Genomic DNA, 25,772 nt, shown 5'->3' with positions numbered 1-25,772 from the left:
TGAATTCTGTTTTGTCCATGTGCAGTTTTGGAAAACGAGCAGAAAAGAAGGATGAAATAGCAGATAGACATTGTGGGATTTTGGCCAGTAAGGAAGTGAGGTCGGGTCCAGATAGGTAGATCTGCGTGTCATCAGCGTAGAGATGATATTGTAAACTGTGGGATTCTATGAGTTGTCCCAGGCCGAATCTGTAGATGGAGAAGAGTAGGGGTCCTAGAACTGAGCCTTGGGGAACACCGACAGACAGTGGGCGAGATGAGGAGGTGGTGTGGGAGAGGGAGACACTGAATGTCCGGTCTGTTAGATATGATGAGATCCAGGATAGGGCCAAGTCTGTGATGCCAAGAGATGAGAGAAGCTGTAACAGGAGGGAGTGGTCCTCAGTGTCGAAGGCAGAAGACAGGTCCAGGAGGAGGAGGACAGAGTAGTGTCACTTGCTCTTGGCGGTTAGTGGGTCATTGGTCACTTTAGTTAGGGCAGTTTCAGTTGAGTGATGTGTTCGGAAGCCAGATTGTAACCGGTCAAAGAGGGAGCAGGAGGAGAGGTGGGAGGACAGTTCAAGATGGACATGCTGTTCCAGTAGTTTTGAGGCATAAGGGAAAAGGGATATCTGGCGATAGCTGGACACAGAGGATGGGTCGAGGGAGGGTTTTTTGAGGATAGGTGTGATTGATGCGTGTTTGAAGGATGAGGGGAAGACACCGTTTGTAAGTGAGAGGTTGAAGAGTTGTGTTAGGGTTGGGATGAAGACTTTTGCGAGGTTAGGGATGAGGTGGGACGTGAGCTGGTCAAGAGTGCAAGTGGTGAGGTGTGATCTTGATAGAAGGATGGAGAGCTGATCGTCTGTCATGGTGGAGAAGCTGGATTTGGAACATGACTGAAGTCAAGAGGAGAGGCATTGGGGTGCTGCGGTCCAAAGCTTTGCCTGATGTTATCTATCTTCTGCTTAAAGAAAGAGGCAAATTCTTCAGCAGAAATGAGAGGGGAGGGAGGAGATGCTGGGGGACGGAGTAGAGAATTGAAAGTGTTGAAGAGCTGTTTAGGGTTGTGAGTCGTGGAGGATATGAGAGATGAGAAGTAAGTTTGTTTTGCGGCAGTGAGCGCGGACTTGAAGCTGGCGAGTGACTGCTTGTATGCAGTGAAGTGCTCAGCAGAATGAGATCTCTTCCATCGCCGTTCAGCGATCCTGGAAGCCCGTCTCAGTTCTTTGGTCAGGCTGGTTAGCCAGGGCTGCCTATTGATTCTACGAGTTTTGCTGTGCATGAGCGGGCAGCCAAATTGAGTGTTGCTGTTATTGTGGTGTTATAAAAAGTATCAGCACCATCTGTGTCATGGAAGGATGCTATGTCTGTAAGAGGGAGAAGGGACTCAGAGTGAGTGTAGATTGAGGTGCTTGAGATTTCTGCGAGGTTAAGTGAGTTTGTGGAGTGGAGGTTGCACGCTAGGAGGGGAGAGAGAAGAAAATGTCAGTAGGTTGTGGTCAGACAGGGGGAGGGGTGAGTTAGTAAGGGAACAGAGGCGGGTGAAGATGAGGTCCAATGTGTGGCCCTCTTTATGGTTGGCTGCAGATGACCATTGAGTGAGACCAAAGGAGGCAGTCAGCGATAAAAGTTTAGAGGCGGCTGAGGTGGAAGTGTCAATGGGGATATTGAAGTCACCCATGATGATAGTGGGGGATGTCGGCTGAGAGGAAATGAAGTAGCTACGTGGTGAAGTGGTCAAGAAAGGTGGAGATGGCTAGTTCTGGGCGGCAGTAGATGACAGCCAGCTGTAGATTGGAGAGGGAGTAGATGCGGACGGAGTGCACCTCAAACGAGGGAAGAGTAGCGGAGGGTGGTAGTGGAATTGGGGAAAAGGAGCAGGTATCGGACAGGAGTAAGCCAACTCCTCCACCACGTTTGTTGCTGGGGCGAGGGGTGTGAGAGAGGTGGAATCCACCATAGGAAAGAGAGGCTGAGTCAGAGGGGGTGAGCCAGGTTTCAGTGATGCCGAGGAAGGAGAGTTTGTTGGTGATGAAAAGGTCATGGATAAATGACAGTATATTGCAGACAGAGCGTGCGTTCCATAGTGCTCCAGGTAGGGTGACCGGAGGAGTGGGGGCTGGATGAATGGGTATGAGGTTACTGTGGTTGCGAGGACGTGTAGAGGATCGTGGCAGGGGATTAGAAATGAGTGTGGGGATGTGATGAGGAGGGCCAGGATTTGGGGATATGTCGCCAGCAATGAGGAGCAGCAGACAGAGCGTTAGAAGGTGTGAGCTGGATAGGTCATGATGTGGCCGTGTGTGCCTGGCGAGAAATTATTGTATGTGGAGGAATAGTTCTGTGGAGGAGGTGAGATGACTGGGGAGGATGGAGGAAGAAATGACTAGTTCCTTACTGGGTGGAGGGATTACAGGAAATAGGAAGAAATCAAGTAGTATGGGGGTCAATGTTAAGAGAAACCGAAACATTATAGTAGTTTTCTATTCCTTTACCTTCCAGTCAATTCCAGTCCAATTCTAGTCTAATTCATAGTAATTAAAAATCTGTAATTTTAAAGATGGAATTTCAGAGATGGTCAGACATGTCTGGTCAGACTCATGGCTTTGAATTTATGGGGTTGTACTTCTTCTTTTTTTCTTCTTCCTTCAAACACGGTTACTGATACTAAAAAGTTCTATTTTGGTCTCATCTGACTCATGACCTTCTCCCATGCCTCCTCTCTGGATCATCTAGGTGGCCATTGGCAAACTTCAAACGGGCCTGGACATGTGCTGGCTTGAGCAGGAGAACCTTTTGGGAATGTAACCCATGTGTAGTGTGTTACTAACGGTAATGCTTGAGATTGTGGTCCCAGCTTTCTTCAGGTCATTGACCTGATCCTCCGGTGTAGTTCTGGACTGATTCCTGACCTTTCTCAGAATCGTCCTTACCCCACGAAGCGAGATCTTGCATGGAGCCTCAGACTGATCAAGATTGGTGGTCATGTCGTGTTTCTTCCATTTTCTAATAATGGTGCTAACAGTTGTTGCCTTCTCACCAAGCTGCTTGCCTATTGTCCTGTAGTTCATCCCAGCCTTGTGCAGGTCTACAATTCTACCCCTGGTGTCCACATGCAATAGATAAATACCGCCTCACAATGACCATACAGTGGATATAAAAAGTCTATACACCCCTGTTGGAATGACATATTTTTGTCATGTAATAAAATGCTACTAAGAAGAAGCATTTTAGAACTTTTTCGCTGGGAAAAAAAAAAATAAAGAACGAAAACAATGTGGTTGCATAAATCTACACCTCCATTCACTAATGCTTTATTGAAGTTCCCTGTGAAATTTTTGACAATATTCAGTCCTTTTGAGTGGAAGTCTATCACGTGGCACATCTAGAATTGGCGATCTTTGTCTGCTCGCCCTCCCACATCTGTCAGATTGCATTGGCATCTCCTGTCTGTAGTGCCCTCTTCAGGTCACCCACTGATGAAAAACAGCCCTAAATCACAATTCTGCCTCCACCATTCTTCACTGTGGGTATGGTATTTTTTTGGTAATACTCAGCATTGGATTTTCACCTTTTGTAATTATGGCCAAAAAGGTCCACCTTGGTCTCCTCACGTGTAACATGTTTCCTCTCATTCTATTGGCAGACTTGATTTAGGTTTTGGTAAATCCTAGCCGGTCTTGCATGTTTTTGCTTGTAACTAAAGGCTCCCATCTTGCTGCTCTACCCAACAGACCAAAGATGGGAAGCATATGGGAAATTGTTGTCACATGTAGTACATAGCCAGTACTTGCCAGAAATCCCTGCAGCTTCCCAGACTAATTTTCGCCTTGCCTTTTTCATCAATTTTTGAGGGGCGTTCAGTTCTAGGTAATGTCACTGTTGTGCCAAATTTCAGCCACTTCTTGGCGACTTCTTTACAGTGCTCTGTGGTAAGCCTTATGCATTTGCAAAAGTTTCTGTACTCTTCTCCCGACTAATAACTTTCCACCACGGGATCCCTTTGCTGTGTTGTCAGCTGTTTACGGCTTTTACTGTAAAATGCAGCAAAGAAATGTCCGGAAAATCCTCCTAGAACAGCGAGACTTTCTATGCGGTTAATCAGAATCCCGGTAAATGATGGGACCATGCACTGACGACTATGTAACATGACAGTAAATGTGATTGGCTAATTCTGGACACAACCACATCCCCCAATAATAAGAGGGTGTTCACACTTATGCAACCACATTATTTTAGTTTTATTTGTACCCGCAAACTGATTCAGTGTTTCTTAGTGGATTTATACAGATTATCGGCGGCATTAAAAGTGGAAAAAGGTTCCGAGATGATTCTTCTTGATATCCTCTTTTTGATGGAAAAAAAAAGAATTTTAACAGGGGTGTCGACTTTTAATTTTTTTAATATCCACTGTATATTCCAACCAGATAGTGACTGAATAATTATACTTTAATAATTAATATAAAAAAAATCAAAACATAAATATTACCCCAATATAAGGACCGTATGGTGGAAGACCTCTGTATACACAGTACAGGTAGCTCCGGATAGTCCACAGGAACGCATCCAATTGAATTAATTCATTTTCTCTTTTCTTCTTCATTCAGCACAGACCAATGCAACTTCTTCCATCCAGGACTCATCTGTGTAAAGTGTAACGCACAGACCTCTACGGCCGATCGCTTCTAGAGCACTCTCCCCACAGTTCTGCAGTTACTGTACCTCCCTTCTGTACAGTGACGTAACTAGAGTCCGATGAGCCCCTGTGAAAAATTTGGACCTGGGCTTTCCCCTGTCCCCCGTATGTTGGTCACATATGGTCCATTGTAGCGTTCTAGAACCTATAAGGACTTGCATGTTGCCGCCCTCCCCATTATGTAGTAATATCCCCCATCCTCTGCCCCTTACAGGTATGTATGTCTCTTATCCTGGACCCCATCCTGGGGGACAGTGGTTACAGAAAGTATTCAGACTCCTTTAAATTTTTCACTCTTTGTTTTATTGCAGCCATTTAGTAAATTCAATAAAGTTAATTTCTTTCTCATTAATGTACACTCCGCACCTCTTCTTGACTGAAAAAAACAGAAATGTAGAAATTTTTGCAAATTTAATTATAAAAAAAAAAAATGAAATATCACATGGTCATAAGTATTCAGACCCTTTGCTCACACTCATATTTAAGTCACATGCTCTCCATTTCCTTGTGATCCTCCTTGAAATGGTTCTACTCCTTCATTGGAGTCCAGCTGGCGCACACCTGTCTATATAAGACCTCACAGCTCACAGTGCATGTCAGACCAAATGAGAATCATGAGGTCAAAGGAACTGGCCAAGGAGCTCAGAGACAGAATTGTGGCAAGGCACAGATCTGGCCAAGGTTACAACAGAATTTCTGCAGTACTCAAGGTTCCTAAGAGCACAGTGGCCTCCATAATCCTTAAATGGAAGAAGTTTGGGACCACCAGAAGTCTTCCTAGACCTGGCCGTCCAGCCAAACTGAGCAATCGTGGGAGAAGAGACTTGGTGAGAGAGGTAAAGAAGAACCACAAGATCACTGTGGCTGAGCTCCAGAGATGCAGTAGGGAGATGGGAGAAAGTTCTACAAAGTCATCTATCACTGCAGCCCTCCACTAGTCGGGCCTTTATGGCAGAGTGGCCCGACGGAAGCCTCTTCTCAGTGCAAGACATATGAAAGCCGCATAGAGTTTGCTAAAAAACACATGAAGGACTCCCAGACTATGAGAAATATAATTCTCTGGTCTGATGAGAGCAAGATAGACCTTATTGGTGATAATTCTAAGCGGTATGTGTGGAGAAAACCAGGCACTGCTCATCACCTTTCCTGTACAATCCTAACAGTGAAGCATGGTGGTGGCAGCATCATTCTATGGGGGTGTTTTTCAGCTGCAGGGACAGGACGACTGGTTGTCATTGAAGGAAACATGAATGCGGCCAAGTACAGACATATCCTGGATGAAAACCTCTCCCAGAGTGCTCTGGACCTCAAATGTGGTCGAAAGTTCCAACAAGACAATGACCCTAAGCACACAGCTAAAATAACAAAGGAGTGGCTTCAGAACAACTCTATGACCATTCTTGACTGGCCCAGCCAGAGCCCTGACCTAAACCCAGTTGAGCATCTCCACCTGAAAATGGCGTCCACCAACGTTCACCATCCAACCTGATGGAACTGGAGAAGATCTGCAAGGAAGAATGGCCGAGGATCCCCAAATCCAGGTGTGAGAAACTTGTTGTATCATTTCCAAGAAGACTCATGGCTGTATTAGCTCAAAAGGTGCTTCTACTCAATACTGAGCAAAGGGTCTGAATACTTATGACCATGGGATATTTCAGGTTTTCTTTTTTAATAAATTTGCAAGTGTTTCTACTTTTCTGCTTTTTTTTCAGTCAAGATGGGGTGCACAGTAGGGTTGAGCGAAACGGATCGTTCATTTTCAAAAGTCGCCGACTTTTGGCAAAGTCGGGTTTCATGAAACCCGACCCGATCCCTGTGTGGGGTCGGCCATGCGGTACGCGACTTTCGCGCCAAAGTCGCGTTTCGTATGACGCGCTTGGCGCCATTTTTTTCAGCCAATGATGGGGCGTGGGCAGAGTGATGACATAGGTCTTAGGGGCGTGGACGCCTATCGCCATGTTGTCGCTTGTGCGCTGTAGCGATTTGCACTGTGTAACACCAGCTTTTCAGTTCAGGGACGGACGGAGGGGAGAGGGGGAGAGAGAGAGAGAGAAGAAAGAAAAAATCCCGTTGCCTTTGCATTGGGTTTCGTGTTTCGATCGATCCTCGACTTTACGCCATAATCGGCCGATTTCACTCGACTCGACTTTTGAGATAGTCGGGTTTCGCGAAACCCGGCTCGACCCTAAAAAAGTCAAGGTCGCTCAACCCTAGTGCACAGTGTACATTAATGAGAAACTTTTTTGAATTTACTAGTTAGCTGCAATGAAACAGAGTGAAAAATGTAAAGGGGTCTGAATACTTCCTGTACCCACTGTATATGTCTCATATCTTGGGCCCCTTCCTGGTGTATACAATTATGGCTGAAATTGTCACAGAAATGATTACAATTACTCATGTTTTGTTATACACGTTTATTTCCTTTGTGTGTATTGGAACAATATAAAAAAGGCAAATTGGACATAATTTCACACAAAACTACAAAAATGGGCTGGACAAAATTGCTGCCACCTTTTCAAAATTGTGATTATAAAATTGTGATGCTCGTGCAAACTCACCTGTGGCAGGTAACAGGTGTGGGCCTGAAACCAGATAAAAAAAGGGGAAAAGTTGAGTTAATCTTTGCATTGTGTCTGTGTGTGCCACACTAAGCATGGAAAACAGAAAGAGAAAAGAACTATCTGAAGACTTGAGAACCAAAATTGTTGAAAAAATATTAACAATCTCAAAGCTACAAGTCCGTCTCCAGAGATCTTGATGTTCCTTTGTCCACGGTGCACAACGTAATCAAGAACTCTGCGAAGCATGGCACTATAGCTAATCTTCCTGCACGTGGACGACAGAAAAATTGATGAAAGGTTGCAACGCAGGACAGTCCAGATGGTGGATAAGCAGCCCCAATCAAGTTCCAAAGAAATTCAAGCTGTCCTGCAGGCTCAAGGTGAATCCGTGTCAGTGTGAACTATCCATCCATATTTCTATGAAATCCTATGGCAGGAGACTCACTGCTGACAGACTTGAAAAGCTAGACTGCAGTTTGCCAAAAATGTGCGTGAGTAAACTAAAATCCTTCTGGGAAAGCATATTGTGGACAGATGAGACCAAGATACAGCTTTTTGGTAAAGCATATCATTTTACTGTTTACCGAAAACGGAATGAGGCCTACAAAGAAAAGAACACAGTACCTATAGTCAAATATGGTGGAGGTTCAAAGATGTTTTGTGGGTGTCTTCCAGCAGGACAAAGACCCCAAACATTCTTCGAGATGCTCCCAGAAATGAATGGAAACAAAGTGCTGGAGAGTTCTTAACTGTCAGGTATGAGTCCAGATCTAAATCTTATTGAACCCCTGTGGAGAGATCTTAAAATTGCTGTTGGGAGAAGGCGCCTTCAAATATGAGACCTGGAGCAGTTTACAAAAGAGTGGTCCAAAATTCCACTTGAGGGGTGTTAAGACTTGCAGAAAAGACCCGAAAGTGGACCCTCTGGGTTATAGCTCTAGAGCCACTAAGGGCGAGCGAGCCCGATGGAACGACCCCCTATACAGGGAGTGTTAGGCACAGGCCCAAAGGGGATGGAACCACAACTGCTGGAACCAAAGGGGTGGCTATGGGTAAACAAAGAGCGGGAAGAGACTGAGGTACCACAGCAAACAAATATAAAGAGAGAACCAACGCGTACTTGGTAAAGGGGAGGCTGATAGGACTAGAGAAATCAGGCGGAGCGGTGGTCCGATACTGACCTAGACGGAGAAGAGATTAGAGGGTAAGAAGAGACTGGGATAAACGGAACAGGTAAGTATGAGCGAACATAGGACTGATACGAGAACAACAGAGACTGAGAAGACACAGAGCAGAATCGGCGGAGACAAAGAGGAGGCACGACTAAACACAGGACACATACGGAAGAACCACAGAGCAGGTAAAGCAGGGGCACTGGGCAGACAGGACAGACCACGGGAAGGACTAAGCTGAGGGACCAGGAAGACACGAGGGAATGTTAGGACTAGTAGAAGAACGGAGTCAGGGACCAAAGGATGCACCAGCAGATGCTAGCGTAAGCACAATAGATAACCAGGCGTCTTACCGGTGCAGACGCCGAGAAGAAAGAGGATGGGAGCCGCCATGATGGGACGAAGCCAGCGTTTCACGACCTCCCAGGAGGCTTAGCAATGGGAGAAGCGCGACCGCTGACGCGCCACGACCCCAGAAAGAGAGACGGAGATGCACCGAGGGCAGGCGACGGACAGGTGAGTATCCACAGACGTGACAAGGGGTGTAAGGAGCTTGTTGATGGTTATACGAGACCATTTATTTTGTCCGGCCGTTTTGTGTAAGATTATGTCCAATTTTTTTTTGTGTGTTGTTCCATACTCCGGAAATAAACGTGTAATTGCAATAATTTTCTTGGAGAAATACTTAATCCTCTGGAACAATTTCATGGGTGCCAACATTTTTGCCCATAACTGTATGTCCCCCTTTCTGCCACTGTTCTTTAACGCATACAAAAATTAACGATTCTACTCACCTCCCTTCACTCCCACAACGTTCTGCGCCGTCTTCTGTAGCCGCGGTGCAGGTGCCAACAAGCGATGGGCAGCGCATGGCGTCACTGCCATGTGCCGTCAACGTCAGCTGCCTGCCTCTGATTGGCCAGCAGCTTGTATCGTGGTGCGGGGGCTCTGCACGGGAATACATTTCAGCATCCTTGCTGGCATCGGCAGGCTTTCCTTCCGCACGGGCCCAGTCGCCGCTGCACCCTCGATCGTTTGGCTCCTGCTTCTCTCCCACAGTAACCATAAGTATTGTGCAGTAGGGATGTTCCCCTGTGTATCCCCCATACAGTAGTAATTCTTATGTCCCCCTATGTATCCCCCATACAGCCGCATTGCCCCCATCACAGCAAACATACAGTTGTAGTGTTTTCCAATTATGCCGCCATACAGGTGTCACGTCCCTCTTGGCTTCCCTAATATACACTGTGCACAATTTGGCAATTGTGTATTTTTGAGTCATTTTATTATTAAACCTCTCCAGTACTTACAAATACTGATGTAAAATACTGCACGTGTGAACATGGCCTTAAGCAGATGAGGATGGGTGATTTCTCTATTGTGGCCACATCTAGTTTTGCATATCTAGCCTATTGGCATTTTTAATTGTTCTTATATTTCTAGTCTTTTGTCTTTATATATTAATAAAAATACATAACTTTTTGGTGACCCCTTTTCTTGGCATGCTACTTTTTTTTTTTTTTCTCGTATGTTTTGTACTGTTTCAGCTTAACTCAGATCCCAGTTTATTTGGTGTTGCCCTCATTATTTTCTTTTGACTATAGTAATATGGCCGCCCTTCTCTTCATGAACAGTCCTAAGCTCCATCCATGGAGTTTGACAGGTTCTTCAACTTTTTGGGCTGCACTAACCACCGCCCCGGACACTGATCAGAGCGGTGACTGTTCTGATTCACTGTAAAACTCCTGTTTTAAGAAGGGGCCACAAGTTCTCACTTGGGTTTATGTCTGGTGAGGACAGGTCCGGGTCTTTAGTCTTCATCCTTACGGCCTTTACTGGCACCGAGCAGTGGAGTCTTCAATGCTGAGATGCAGAATTGTCCTGTACCACTGCTGGAAGAAGGTGTCTTCTAAACACTGGCAGGAGGTTTGGGAGTTAGTTGTGCTTTTTTTTAACTCCATCTTCAACCCAAAAAGGTCCAACTAGCTCATCCTTAATAATCCCAGTACCTCACCTCCACCTTACTGGTGTCTGATGGTAAGTGGAGGTCTCTGGTCAATATTGATCCAGACATGGCCCATCCATCTGGTCTGTCAAGAGTCGCTCATTTCATCGGTCCATAAAACCTGAGAACAGTCTGATTTTTAGCCCAGTCTTGACGTTTCCACTTTGGTCGGGCTCATCCTCCTCACCTCGGCCGTGTCTCTGAGCACCTTGTACTTCTGGACACTCCAGTTTGGGAATATGGCAGCACTGTAGAATAATGGCTTTTGGTCACTTTACATTTGATTCTTCTCATGCCTTTCGTTTTTTCTGCAGCTTTTCCATCACTGGTTTTTGTGGTATTTGTGCCCTGTTTATTATTTGCAACAAAGCTTTTGATGGTTTTGTGATCGCCTCAAAATCTGATCACTTTCAAGAGCTTCGTCCCAGGACTGGGGACATTTATTTTTTACTTTTTCGTGTCTGCTTCTAATGGCAGGCCTTGCCTTGATGTACTTTGCCTGATGTACTTAAGCTGGCCTGCTCTGCATCTGTGGGCCTTTGATGGGTAGAGTAAGTGTGGCACAAGGAGCCAGGGGCTCTCTGCTCCGCAGTGGTTGTCAGCTTGAGGGATGTCTGAGGATGTACTTCCGGTCGAAATTACCACTGAGTTATGAGCCCAGTCAGTCAGATCTCGTCCGACCGTGATAGTTACGCCCCTTAGGTGGAGATGAGGGCATGTAGTAATTTTTCAGTTGATTCAGGGTACATGAAATATATTTTTTGAGTTGGAGGTGGAAAGGGCTTAGATGTGTAGTTTGAAGGACAGAACAAAGTTGAGCTACATCAAGGCATCAGACTTGTGATACAGGGGAAAGTGTGATGGCATTTATGGTTATAGGTTTGGTATGTAGGGTTGACTGAGGAAAGATTGAGGTCGGTTATGTTTATATTGAGTTTTAGGAAGCGCCGTGAGAAAAGGAAGGATTTGGTTCATAAGACCTACTGAGATTTTTGACAGCAGAGAGGTGACATCTGGGCCAGAAAGGTAGATTTTCAGTGTCCTTCACATATAGGTGGAATTAGATGCCGTTCAGACCACAATACATGGAATGGCAGCTGGTCTCCTGACCCGAGCGTGACCATTACAGAGCTGCCCATAACTGGTCAGAAGACCCATGGCCGGTCCAGGTATTATGGTACATACTGTGTCTGTGAAACACTGACATGAATCAAACCTATAAATGAGGGGTGTACAAAACTTATAGCATCATTAGGGACTGTTTCTCCCCACAGATCCCTAATGGACCAAGGGAGGTCCACCTGAAATGACCACGTAGTAGTAGTGTTATGGTCATAGTATTCCTTCAATCTTTTTATCTTGTCATACGCAGAAACTTCGGAATCCTAAAATGGAGAAGGCCGACATCTTGGAGCTCACTGTGATTTATGTCCAGAACGTGACGCGTATGAAAACGCACGGTATAAGTAATTCCAATCATGTCCTGTTTTATTAATGTGCATGTGAGACATCTAGGTGGTCAGGGTCCCTTCCTTTTCATTTTCTTGTAGGAACTTAGACCTCATCACTTAGGCATATTGCCACAGAAGAATTGTCTTTTGCTCTCCAGGAAAATGTTTGTTCTTAGATCTATTATAATTTTTTTTTCTTGGTTCTAGAGGAGCACTTGGTTCAGGTCAGCACCAAACGCATCTCTTGGTTGAAGAAAATTTAATAGAAACGTCTTGACCAAAATAATTAGTGCCCAGAGTCATTTATTTATTTTTATTTTTTTTTCAAGTCATTGTCTGGTGGAACATGATTCTATGACTTCTTTGCATCATCTTCACAACCTTAATGAGTCCACCAAGACCAGTAGTCCAACCCATCCGAAGACCAGCTTGGTGTAGGAGGATTGTGATGAGCTTCTCTTGCGTTTGGCCAATCTGTGGATCACTGTTCAAATAGTCCTCAGTCCTTCTTACTAATCGGTTCACAGTCTAGTAAGTTATGAAGGCCAAACAATTGGAGGAAGTCATAGTTTCAGTTACAGGACCAAGGGGAATTACCTGGGCATCTATATTAATGTGATATCATAAAAGATAGGTCCAGAGGGACAATAGCCAATGTCACTAGTACAGCATTTAGTCAACAGTGCCACCACCAGCAATTCTCTCACACACGTGATAATTAGATTAAGATCTCAATATTTTATTTCAAAACATTATTTAAAATAAATACAAATACATTATCAGAGTGCCTCATAATGTGGGGAACATCTGACGAAGACAACAGTAATGGGACAGCCATACAAAGAGAGCATAAATATAGTTCTAAGAGTGTGCAAAGAAATTCTTTTGTCAATATTCAAACCCACTGGTACCCTAAAATCGTTATAACAGAAGATGCAGAATCAAGATCTCACAAAAAAGTAAGTGATACACGGTACATCAATTCAAGTATAAAGTGTCTGCATGCTGCCAAAAGTATAAAGCAAGTGCTTGTGAATGTGTGCAAATAGTCTCTCTAGTAGATTGTCAGTACCATATAAGGAATAGTAGACTGAGATCAGCTGTTATGGAGGCGGAAGGTACCTGTAAGGTCTATAAATGCTGGCCTATAGCCCTCTACCCCGACGTATGTTTCGAATATCCTTCAGTTGTGTCACCGCTTCCATAACAGCTGATCTGCGTCTACTATTTCTTATATGGTACGGACACTCTAATATAGAGACTTTTTTGCACACATTCACAAGCACTTTTGCTACAGTTGTGCTCAAAAGTTTACATACCCTGGCAGAATTTTTGCTTTCTTGTCCTTTTTTCAGAGAATATGAATGATAACACCAGAACTTTTTCTCCACTCATGGTTAGTGGTTGGGTGAAGCCATTTATTGTCAAACTACTGTGTTTTTTTCTTTTTAAATCATAATGACAACCCGAAACATCCAAATGACCCTGATCAAAAGTTCACATATCCTGGTGATTTTGACCTGATAAAATGCACAGACGTTGACCCAAATGGGTTTGAATGGCTACTAAAGATAACATCCTCACCTGTGACCTGTTTGCTTGTAATCAGTGTGTGTGTGCATAAAAGCTGAGTGAGTTTCTGGGATCCAGACAGACTCTTGCATCTTTCATCCAGCCACTGACGTTTCTGGATTGTGAGTCATGGGGAAAGCAAAAGAATTGTCAATGGATCTACGGGAAAAGGTAGTTGAACTGTATAAAACCGGAAACGGATGCAAAAAGATATCTAAGAAATTGATCATGCCAGTCAGCAGCATTCAGCTGTTCGGCTCCACAGCTGCATGTGTCGTGGCTGTGTGACAGTCACGACACATGCACGGAGAGCCTGTTTGTTGGGCAGTGAGACATGCAGCTGCGGCGCCGGACAGCTGATCAGTCGGAGCGATCCAAGAAGCCGGGTTACTCTGCAGATTATTTGGTAAGTGTCATAGCTTGCCGAATAAGCCCTGACCCAATCAGATTTGCTCATCTCTAATCTTGATTCTGCATTTTCTAACGATTTTAGGGTACCAGTGGATTTGAATATTGACAAAATAATTTCTTTGCACACTGTTAGACCTTTATTTATGCTCGCTTTGTATGGCTGGCCCATTACTGTTGTTTCCGTCAGACGTTCCCCACATTCTGAGGCACTCTGTTAATTTATGTTTGTTTTTTAAATCCTTTTTCTAAATAAAATATAGTGATTTTAATCTATCCAATTGTCACGAGCGTCTCCACCTCAAGTGTGAATTGCTGGTGGCACTGTTGATTAAATCTGTATTAATGTACAGGTTGGCTTTCCTTGGGTGGCCAGTTCACATGGACAGGTTCTTCTCATCATATGGCTACCAGGAGTAACCATCAAAGGTATGGTAGTGGTACCCTGAGAATGAAAGGTACTGAGGTCTTCTAAAAGCGATCTTTGGCTTTAAAAAGGCAGCAGGACAAATTTGGTTGTACATGGAGGGTGATAGGAAGTGGCCCACTGACTTAGTTTATGCTAGCAAATTACTGTCAAAGAAATCCTACATCAAGGTCATGATGCATATTGTTAAAGGGGTTGTCAACTAGTAGGACAACCCCTTCCTGAACTAAACATTTGGCCCCGATAAAATTAAAAAACCTATACTCCCCTCCGGTGCTGGCACCGTTCCACCTGTGTCATCACTCGCTGTCCTGGAGCTCTGGTCTGGTGGAATGACACGTGCCCGGCGCTGGCTTCGCTGTCCCCGCCTTTGTACGAATTGATTATGAAAAGGAGGCCAGGGCTGCAGCTGATCTGACTTCCTCTTCATGTTCAATCCATACGGAGACAGTGACGCCAGTGCCGGGCACCACGTGTCATTCCACCGCACCAGAGCTCTGGGCCGCGAGTGCCGACTCTACTGGTACGATGTCGGCACGGGAGGTGAGTATAGTGTTTTTTTTTTTTTTTTTTTTTTTTTTTGCTTAATTTTTATTTTATTGGGGCTAAACCTTTTTGGTTCAAAAATGGTTGTCCTACTAGAGGACAACACCTTTAAGGTATTGGATACACGCAGTACCAAATTGGGGACAAAAAAATCAGAAAAAACATTGAAGTCCAACTATGAAGACTTCTTCCAATTTATTCCTGCAGTAAGACAACTATTCCTACACTGCTACGTGGTCATATGCTCATGGCTTCTAGGACTTCACAATTGAACTTTATTCTCAATGCTGTTTAGAGGACCTGTCCTTCAGTGAAAAGTGGCCAGTTCTTGCTCTATTTTTTTCATTACCTCGGCTATCTGAAGTATTCCAGTATATGGTTCCAAAGAATAAGAAAAAACACCAACGCACCCTTTCTTTTCTGAATAGTGAGGAGGCGTGAGAGTACACCCCTTCCCAGCATTTGTAGATTCAAGTTCAACGGGGGAAAAAAGGGGTTCCAGATCCAATTGCAGATAACATTGTGGTTTTATTAATCTATTAAAAAGATATACACATTGCAAAAATAAAAAGGGTGCAAGATGGCTGCCGTACATATCCTCAAGGCGAGATATGCATCATCGAGGCTGGTAGCTTCAGTGATGTAAGCCCAGAAAAGCGGGCTCCTTAACGTATAGGGCTGAGAGAGCTATTAGGGCGTCGGACCGGGTTTACGAGCAGTCAGAGATGGGTAGGACTGGCTGCTCACATATCCCCACCCTGGGGGTGTGGTACGGCATATATAAGGAAGTCCACTACATTAGTGTGGTGTGTGCTTTTTTGGCTCAGTTTCTGCTAAAGGCCGAGTGAAGGTCTGATGGTTAAACAGGTGAGCCCGTACTATATATGGACTCTCTAGTTTCTGTTTTGGTTCTGTTGTACCCAGAAGAACCTGTGTTTTGTTTTGTTAAAGTGAATGGTTTATGGATAATTAATAAACCGCATGTTTGTTTGAACCAACGAACTGGATCCTTTTCTGTGCACCAGCGTCTACCTAACAAGGGGGAGACCTCCATGAAACCTGCGCTTCAAATGTCAGACGTTCTTTGGTGTTCAACACTCGTAGGTTTCACGGAGGTCTCCCCCTGTATTTTATGTTTGCAATGTGTACTGTATATCTTTTTATTTAATGGATTAACAATAAAATCTTGATCTTTATGTGCAATTTGATCTGGAAGCTGGACCTCTTTTTATTTTTTTCTCCTTGAACTTCCAGAGAATAAGCCTTTGCGTGACTTGCAGGATTCTCTGGGGATGTATCTTTCGGCAGCTCTGTATTAACCCAGTGAGCCTCACCACCTTGGTAAACACCATAAAAATCTGTGCCGAAGTGATATTGGCATCTTTGGGACCGTATAGCGGATTTAAAAAAAAAAAAAAAAAAATACTAGGGGAAGCAGTCAGAATAAATTAGAAACTGGCCACTTTTGACCTGCTGTCAGGTTCTTTTTAAGTAAAAAATGTCCACCTTGGCCCAAATCACCATTTTCTTTATCATCAACACTTTCCTTTACTCTACCAGAGCCACAGCGATGGGTGTCGCCTGCTGAAAAGTTCTACCTCTCAGGATTTAGAGACTGTCTGGATCGCACCGAAGACTTCATTCAAGATATCAGCCCAGCGGCTAAAGCCCGCATTTTAGACGAGCTGCAGACCCATCTCCAACACCGGTTAAGATTCCCAAAACAATTAAACCTATGTAGTCAAGCGAGACGACGAGAGGATGACTTATCTTCTGAGGGAAATGTCTCTCCAAACTCTACCGGTGGCTCTGCAAGCCCGTACTCCCCGTCCGTGAATGGCTCGGAGAATTGCAGTCCACCAAGTTGGGTGTCTTCAAGCCCAGCAAGTTCTGGAGGGTTTCAGAATGACCCTAATCCTAATAGCACCTTTGTCTGGAGACCTTGGCCGTAGGACGGAGGAGGCCTCTCCATTTCTCCTACCTAATATTCCCATATTTAATGTACATATACAGTACTACTGACATATACGTTAGTGGAGCAGTCTCGTAAGATGCTGCCCTCCTGGAGGTTGGATACATTTTTTTTTTTTATTGTTTTGGAGAGACCTTTGAAAGATATGTATGTATAGCTGCTTATATACAGTATCTGTATGAGATTCTTCTATATGTTGTGCATATGTATTCACGCCCTGATTTGCCAATCTATAGCCCACTTGCTGTTGTACAGCACCTCTGCGGTTTGTTTGTTTGTTTTTTTTTTACTATTGAATAAAGTTTTTAAACGTTTTTGGTGGAATTTTAATATTTTGCGCCATTCTTCTCAAGTGTTAGAGACAATCTAAGAGATGTACGGTCGAGAGTGACCAGCTGCTTTTGATATATACTGGGCATCATGAGAAAAGCCTGGTTGATTGACCCTAACCATGCGTGATTGTGGAATGATCTTCTAGCTACATCGTTTATACACTGGGGAAAAAAAAGAGACAAATATCCATCAAATTTAACTGTTGGGTGAGAAAAAGATAAAAGAAAGGTTGTGTACAACAACAATACATGATCCTTGCCGCCACCACAAAGGGCTGTGCTCCTGGGGTGGAGGACTACTCCACAGGTTATTACTGCCTGCGGTAAAGAAGCCTTCTCTCATCGGAGATTGAACCCGTCTTTCACCTGTCAGAAGGAGTGCTCCCTTGTCTTTTGAGGTTTTTTTTTTTTACATAAACTGCTTTAGCAAAACCAAACAATTTTTTTGTGTAGGTGCACATTTACACTGTGGCTATTAACAGACAAAGCCTAGGACAAAAACAAATGGCAAATACACTGTAGTAACTAAATAGTAATACCACATGTAAATAACAGGATATGTGACACTATTTTAATCAAAAAAGTCTAAAAGCCAACCCACCACGTCAAGGTGTACCCGATCAGGATGGTCCTATCTCTACTATGCCACCTCTGTGTGCCAGCAGGCATCTATAGATGGGGGAGAGGCAGAGCAGGACCCATGCCTAACCTTTTTGCACCTGCCCATAGAAAGCTATGTAGCCAAGATGCACAGCCCACCTCTCCATGAGCCGGCAGAACAGGACCCAGGCCTGACCATGTTGCACCTGCCCATAGAAAGCTATGTAGACAAGATGCACAGCCCAAAAAGTTTTTTGTTTGGTCCATTTATGTTCTTGTACAAGTTAACCACGTCCCCCCATTAGACTTCTCTACTCCTAAATAAATGTTATTCTACTAATCGTTACTCATAACCAAGATGCTCCATGCCTCTTTTTAGCTTTTTGGCTCTTCTCTGTTCCTTTTCTATGAACTGGTGCTTATTAGTCATGAGCGAATATACTCGTTGCTCGAGATTTCCCAAGCACGCTCAGGGGGTCTCCGAGTATTTTTTTTTTTTTTTAGTGCTCGGAGATTTTGCTTTGTTGACGCAGCTGAATGATTTCCATCTGTTAGCCAGCATAAGTACATGTGGGGGTTGCCTGGTTGCTAGGTAATACCCACATGTACTTATGCTGGCTAACAGATGTAAATCATTCAGCTGCGGCGATGAAAACTAAATCTCTGAGCACTAAAAAATACTCTGAGGACCCCCGAGCATGCTCAGGAAATCTCGAGTAACGAGTATATTCGCTCATCACTAGTGTTCATGACTAAACTACGTATTCCAGGTAAGGTCACACGAATACTTTGTAAAGTGGCAGTATTATGTCACTGTCCCAAGGGTCCATGCCTTTTGTTTTTGTGTTATTCTCAAAGTATCAACACAGCTCAATGGCTACAAAAATAAAAAAAAGTATAAAATCCAATCAATTTCCAAAAGTGCCTCCTGTTCCAGGTATCGCCCCCTGAAAATAAACATGTTGGAGGCTTTTGCTTACCTGGTTGCCCCTGGATATGTTCTGTAGTTCTTTGTTGACTGGTCGCACATGCTCAGTACTGTACACTGTGTGCAGAATTATTAGGCAAGTTGTATTTTGATCCCATGATCCTTTTTATACATGTTGTCCTACTCCAAGCTGTTCAGGCCTGAGAGCCAACTACCAATTAAGTAAATCAGGTGATGGGCATCTCTGTAATGAGGGGTGTTGTCTAATGACATCAAAACCCTATATAAGGGGTGCTTAATTATTAGGAAACTTCCTTTCCTTTGCCAAAATGGGTCAGAAAAGAGGTTTTCTCAAAATTGTGAGATGTCTTGCAGAGGGATGCGGCAGTCTTGAAATTGCCAAACTTTTGAAGCGTGATCACCGAACAATCAAGCGTTTCATGGCAAATAGCCAACAGGGTCCCAAGAAGAGTGTTGGGCAAAAAAGGCGCAAAATAACTGCCCATGAATTGAGGAAAATCAAGCGTGAAGCTGGCAAGATGCCATTTACCACCAGTTTTTCCATATTTCAGAGCTGCAACGTTACTGGAGTAACAAAAAGCACAAGGTGTGCGATACTCAGGGACAAGGCCAAGGTAAGGAAGGCTGAAAAACAACCACCTGTGAACAAGAAACATAAGAGAAAAAGTCAAGACTGGGCCAAGAAATATCTTAAGACTGACTTTTCAAAGGTTTTATGGACTGATGAAATAAGAGTGACTCTTGATGGACCAGATGGATGGGCCAGAGGCTGGATCCGTAAAGGGCAGAGAGCTCCACTCTGACTCAGATGCCAGCAAGGTGGAGGTTGGGTACTGGTATGGGCTGGTATCATCAAAGATGAACTTGTGGGACCTTTTCGGGTTGAGGATGGAGTGAAGCTCAACTCTCAGACCTACTGCCAGTTTCTGGAAGACAACTTCTTCAAGCAGTGGTACAGGAAGAAGTCGGTATCGTTCAAGAAAAACATCATTTTCATGCAGGACAATGCTCCATCACATGCCTCCAACTACTCCACAGGGTGGCTGGCCAGTAATGGTCTCAAGAAAAAATAATGACATGGCCCCCTTGTTCACCTGATCTGAACCCCATAGAGAACCTGTGGTCCCTCATAAAATGTGAGATCTACAAGGAGAGAAAATAGTCCACCTCTCGGAGCAGTGTCTGGAGGCTGTGGTGGCCGCTGTACGCAATGTTGGTCATAAACAGATCAAGCAACTGACAGAATCTATGGATGGAGGCTGCTGAGTGTCATCATAAAGAAAGGGGGCTATATTGGGCACTAATTTTGGGGGGGGTTTGTTTTTGCATGTCAGAAATGTTTATTTCTATATTTTGTGCAGTTATATTGGTTTACCTGGTGAAAATAAACAAGTGAGATGGGAATATATTTGGTTTTTATTAAGTTGCCTAATAATTCTGCACAGTAATAGTTACCTGCACAAACAGATATCCTCCTAAGATAGCCAAATCTTAAAAAAAAAACACTGCAACTTCCAAAAATATGAAGATTTGATATTTATGAGTCTTTTGGGTTGATTGAGAACATAGTTGTTGATCACTAATAAAAATAATCCTCTAAAATACAACTTGCCTAATAATTCTGCACGCAGTGTAGATACCTGCTGCTATTTTTCTAGTGCATGCATGGTTGTGCCGTCCTCGCTGCACAGGGTGGACATGGGCACTTGGTGCCTCCTGCAGTCAGAGGAGGAGCAGCCATCGTCCTCTCTGACCTCACCTCTCGACTGTGCGCTACATGCAGCAGAGCGGGCACAGGAGCGTCTCCCCACGACACCAATGGTTTCTCACATTTTTGTTCCACTCCTGGTTTTTGGCTTACAAATACTGAGGTAAAATACTGATCGAATACTGATAGTGTGACCGTAGCCTAAAAGTGTGAATATTTCTGTCCGTAGTTGTTGTAATGGACGGCCTGATAAAACTATAACAAGGCCTTCCTCTGTACTGTGAAACGTAAACAGTGCCCATAGCAACCAATCAGACCTCAGCTTTCATTTTTTAAATGGCTCTGGTGAAATGAAAGCGGTGCTGTGATTGGTTGCTATGGGTTACAAAAAGCAAGGAGAGCACACACCGAATTCACCATGGAGGACTGTAGCCCTTAAATAGGGCGGTTGGGACAGAAGAGAATAACATTTCTTTGATGCCACGCTTCTGCCTCCTGTCAGCTCTGCCCCTGCTGCCAATAACAGATTGGAGGCGTAATTAATGGCAGCTGTGCAGAGGGGGATTGTGGGAAATTTAGTTCATGTTGGAGTTTCAAATAATATAATATCTTCCAGGAATAACCCCTTTTTAATACACGACAATACCCTGCTGGCTTTACCAGCTGCTGACTGACATTGCATGCACTTATTTAGTCTATGATCTACAAGAACCCCCAGATCTTCCTTTACGAGTGACCTTCCTAGATTTAATTTGGTGCCTGCATATTATTGGTGCTTATGTGCAGAACTTGACATTTCTTCGGAACTGAACCTCATCTGCCAACCCTTATAAATATCTTTCGTAGTCTGCGCTATACTACACTGCTCAAAAAATAGAGGGAACACTAAAATCCCACATCCTAGCTATCACTGAATGAAATATTCCAGTTCCAAATCTTTATTCATTACATAGCAGAATGCGTTGAGAACAATAAAATGTAAAAATGAAATTTGTAAATCAAAATTACTATCCCATGGAGGTCTGGATTTGGAAAGATACTCAGAATCAAATTGCAGGCTGATCCAACTTCAGTGGACATGCTTTAAGACCAGGAGATTATGCTCAGTAGTGTGTGTGGCCTCCATGTAGGGAGGTCATGCAGGCACAACGCCTGGGCAAGCTCCTGATGAGGCTGCAGATGGTCTGAGGGATCTCCTCCCAGACCTGGACTGAGGGTATGTGCACACGCTGTAGATTACGCTGCGGATTTTTCTGGACTGATTTTGGTAAATACGCAGGTAGCCCGCACTGCGGACTTCCTGCGGATTTACCGCGGTTTTTGTACGGATTCCACCTGCGGTTTTACACTTGTGGATTCCTATTATGGAGTCGGTGTAAACCGTTGCGGAATCCGCACAAAGAATTGACATGCTGCGGAATAAACAACACTATGTTTCCGCACGTTTTTTTTCCACAGCATGAGCACTGCGGATTTTGTTTTCCTTAGGTTTACATGGTACTGTAAACTCAAGGAAAACTGCTGCAAATCCGCAGCAGCCAATCCGCTGCGGATCCGCAGCAAAATCCGCAACATGTGCACATATCCTAATGCATCCGCCAACTTCTGGACAGTCTGTGGTGCAACTTGGCATTAGTGGATGGAACGAGACATGATGTCCCAGATGAGCTCTATTTGATTCAGGTCTGTGGAATGGGTAGACCAGTCCATAGCATCAATGCCTTCATCATGCAGGAACTGCTGACACTCTTTGGGCCACATGAGGCCTAGCATTGTCATGCATAAGAAGGAACCCAGGGGAACTACACCAGCATATGGTCTCACAATGGGTCTGAGGATCTCATCCCAGTACCTAATGGCAGTTGGGGTACCTCTGGTGAGCACATATAGGTCTGTACGGCCCTCCAAAGAAATGCCACCCCACACAGTTACTGACCCACTGCCAAACCAGTCATGCTGGAGGATGTTGCAGGCAGCAGAACATTCTCCACGGCGTCTCTAGACTCTGTCACATCTGTCACATGAGCTCAGTGTGAACCTGCTCTTCTCATCAGTGAAGAGCACAGGGCGCCAGTGGCGAATCTGCCAATCTTGGTGTTCTCTGGCAAATGCCAATCGTGCTTATAGCCCAGCACCCACTTGTGGATTTTGGGCCCTCATGGAATCTGTTTGACAGTTTGAGCAGACACTTGGATATTAGTGGCCACTGGAGGTCATTTTGCAGGGCTCTGGCACTGTTCCTCCTGTTTCTTCTTGCACAGAGGAGGAGGTACAGGCCCTGCTGCTGGGTTGTTGCCCTCCTACGGCCCCCTCCATGTCTCCTGGTGTACTGGCCTGTCTCCTGGTATCTGCTCCATGCTCTGGACACTGTGATGAGAGACACAGATAACCTTCTTGCCACAGCTCGCATTGATGTGCCATCCTGGATGAGCTGCACTACCTGAGCAACTTCTGTGGGTTGTAGAAAATATAGATTGGACCCGTATAAGTTCTATTCAAGCACAAAACAGCCATCGTCCACCTATTTTCCCGCATGTCTACCTCCACATACTACCGCACCGCTTAATGGATGTCCATGTGAATTAAAATAAAAGAAATAGTGAGTACTGCCTTTCTATTGTTGACCCCGGCACCACAAGAAAATAAGTTTCCTTAGCAGTCTGTTTAGTAACAAGACAAAGGACTAGTGCCTCCCCATTTCATATCTCCATATTCTCTGCCTCATGCTACTGTACAGTACCTCTAAGGGCTTGTTTCCATTTGCGAGAAACACTTCATTGTCTCGCATGTGAAAACCAAGCTCTGGCGCCGGCACTTGGGAGCGGAGCGTGCGGCTACATGTGTTGCTATGCAGCCGCACGCTCCGCTCTGGAGTGCCGGCGCCAGAGCTTGGTTTTCACGTGCGAGACACGGACCTGTTTCTCGCAAATGGAAACAAGCCCTTCGGGTGAGAGCAATGATAAAATGCAAAAGTGACCAAAACAACAGCTAAAAAGGATGAGAACAGAGAAATGGTCTGTGGTCAGCCCCTGCAGAACAACTCCTTTATAGGGGTTGTTTTGCTAATTGCCGATCATTTCAACCTGTTGTCTGTTCCATTTGCACAACAACAGCAGAAATTGATCACAATCAGTGTTGCTTCATAACCGGACAGGTTGATTTCACAGAAGTGTGATTGACTTGGAGTTACAGTGTTTAATTGTTCCTTGCATTTTTTTTTTAGCAGTACACATAGCTAGTTATCACCTGCAAAAATAGCAGAACACCAGCATTAATCCTGTCTTCTAGATGATTAATAAATTGAATAATAGCGGACCCTGCACTGAGCCTTGAGGGTCACCAGAGGCCATTCAGAGTCGCCGTCATTTACCACAATTCTCTGGATGCCCTCTGAGACAGTTTTCAATCCAACTACAAACCTTATTTTCTAACCCTATAGATCTTAATATACCCACTAGGCGTGTGTAAGGGTCTGGCCAAACACTCTGGTACCTCAGTGCCCTGGTCTCCCAATACACTCCCTGACATAAGTTATGTCGCTTATCCATGTCATGTAAATAAAAGATTATAACCTGACATTAAATTCATCCATTGGTTGTATAAATTATTATTTAGAAAGCTGAAACCCTCCGAAATATAATTTAGGTTAAGAAAATAAATTGGCATCAATGCAAAAATATTGATCTGTTAATGGACACAGAATGGTCAGATTTTGGCAAGACAAATTTTCTCGCCTGGTCATATAATGCATCCAATCCTACTTTACATCTTCACCTGTGCTTAGTAAATGATCGGTTAATTACTGTGTGTGTGTGTATAAAAAGAAACCCAGCACCCCTGACCTTCACGTGAACTGCAACTTGAGCTCTAACAACTTGCCAAAAATCCACCCTGCGACCAAAGCCTGGATTATCAAGAGGCTGAAGACCAGATCCACTGCGGAGGTGGCTGACACCTTTAATGTGTCTCAGCGTCAAGTACAAAGAATTAAAAAAAATTTGAAGAGACTGGAGATGTGTTTGACAAGCCCAGGTCCAGCAGACCCCGCAAGACAACTGCTCAGGAGGAAAGTTTGTTGGTTAGAAAATCCAAAGCAAGCCCCTCTTCCACTGCAGCAGATCTCCAACAGGCCTGGTCACCTCAAGTCCCTTTGTCAACTAGAAGAGTTTGTAGGATCCTGTCTCGAAATGGCCTCCATGGTCGAATCAGTGCCCAGAAGCCAGCACTAAACAAAAGGCAAATAAAAAAACGTGAGGCATTTGCAAAGTCCCACAGCCTGCAAAACAGATGGACGCTGGAAAAGTGGCAGAAGGTGGATTTCTCTGATGAATCTTCAGTAGAATTACACCACAGCCGCCGCAAATACTGCAGGAGACCTACTGGAGCCTGTATGGATAAAAAATACACCCAGAAAACAGTTAAATTTGGTGGTGGAAAGATCATGGTCTGGGGTTACACTCAGTATGGGGGTGTGTGAAACATTTGCAAGGTGGAAGGCAATATCAATAGCCTAAAATATCAAGAAGTATTAGCTACCTCTAATATTCCAAATCATAAAAGGGGTCAAATTCTGCAGCAGGATGGTGCTCCATCTCATACATCCATCTCTACAACAAAGTTCCTCCAGGCAAAAAAGATCAAGGTGCTCAAGGACTGGCCAGCCCAGTCACCAGACAGTAGTATATTACTAGCTGTATGATATGTACTCTGTGTAGTATTTTACTAGCTGTAGGTTATGTACTTTGTGTAGTATATTACTAGCTGTAGGTTGTGTACTGTCTGTAGTATTTTATCAGCTGTAGGTTATGTACTTTGTGTAGTATATAATTAGCTGTAGGTTATGTACTGTGTGTAGTCTATAACTAGCTGTATTTCATGTACTGTGTGTAGTATATTACTAACTGTAGGTTGTGTACTGTGTTGTAGTATATTACTAGCTGTAGGATATGCACTGTGTGTAGTATATTACTAGCTGTATGATATGTACTGTGCGTAGTATGTTACTAGCTGTAGGATATGTACTGTGTAGTATATTACTAGCTGTAGCTCATGTACTGTGTGTAGTATATAACTAGCTGTAGGATATGTACTGTGTGTAGTATATTACTAGCTGTAGGTTATGTACTGTGTGTAGTATATAACTAGCTGTAGGATATGTACTGTGTGTAGTATGTTACTAGCTGTAGGATATGTACTGTGTGTAGTATATTACTAGCTGTAGCTCATGTACTGTGTGTAGTATATTACTAGCTGTAGCTCATGTACTGGGTGTAGTATATAACTAGCTGTAGGTTATGTACTGTGTGTAGTATATTACTAGCTGTAGGTTATATACTGTGTGTAGTATATAACTAGCTGTAGGATATGTACTGTGTGTAGTATATTACTAGCT

The 25,772-nt window shown here is 44.1% G+C and overlaps 1 protein-coding gene across 1 annotated transcript in view; it reads left to right on the top strand.

Annotated features, from left to right (window-relative positions):
- Nucleotides 1-17,105, top strand: part of LOC138677345 (transcription factor HES-7-like) — a 29,411-nt gene extending 12,306 nt beyond the window's left edge. Inside the window, exons 2-3 of the mRNA XM_069767400.1 lie at nt 11,788-11,875; nt 16,380-17,105. Of these exons, the coding sequence (XP_069623501.1) occupies nt 11,806-11,875; nt 16,380-16,771 (462 nt within the window). The 5' untranslated portion in view covers nt 11,788-11,805 and the 3' untranslated portion in view covers nt 16,772-17,105. The remainder of the gene's footprint in view (nt 1-11,787; nt 11,876-16,379) is intronic.
- Nucleotides 17,106-25,772: the final 8,667 nt, after the last annotated feature.

This window comes from Ranitomeya imitator, chromosome 4, assembly GCF_032444005.1.
Source record: "Ranitomeya imitator isolate aRanImi1 chromosome 4, aRanImi1.pri, whole genome shotgun sequence".
Taxonomy (NCBI): domain Eukaryota; kingdom Metazoa; phylum Chordata; class Amphibia; order Anura; family Dendrobatidae; genus Ranitomeya; species Ranitomeya imitator.
The sequence above is the reverse complement of the archived record's forward strand: the minus strand, read 5'-3'. Positions and strand labels throughout refer to the sequence as shown.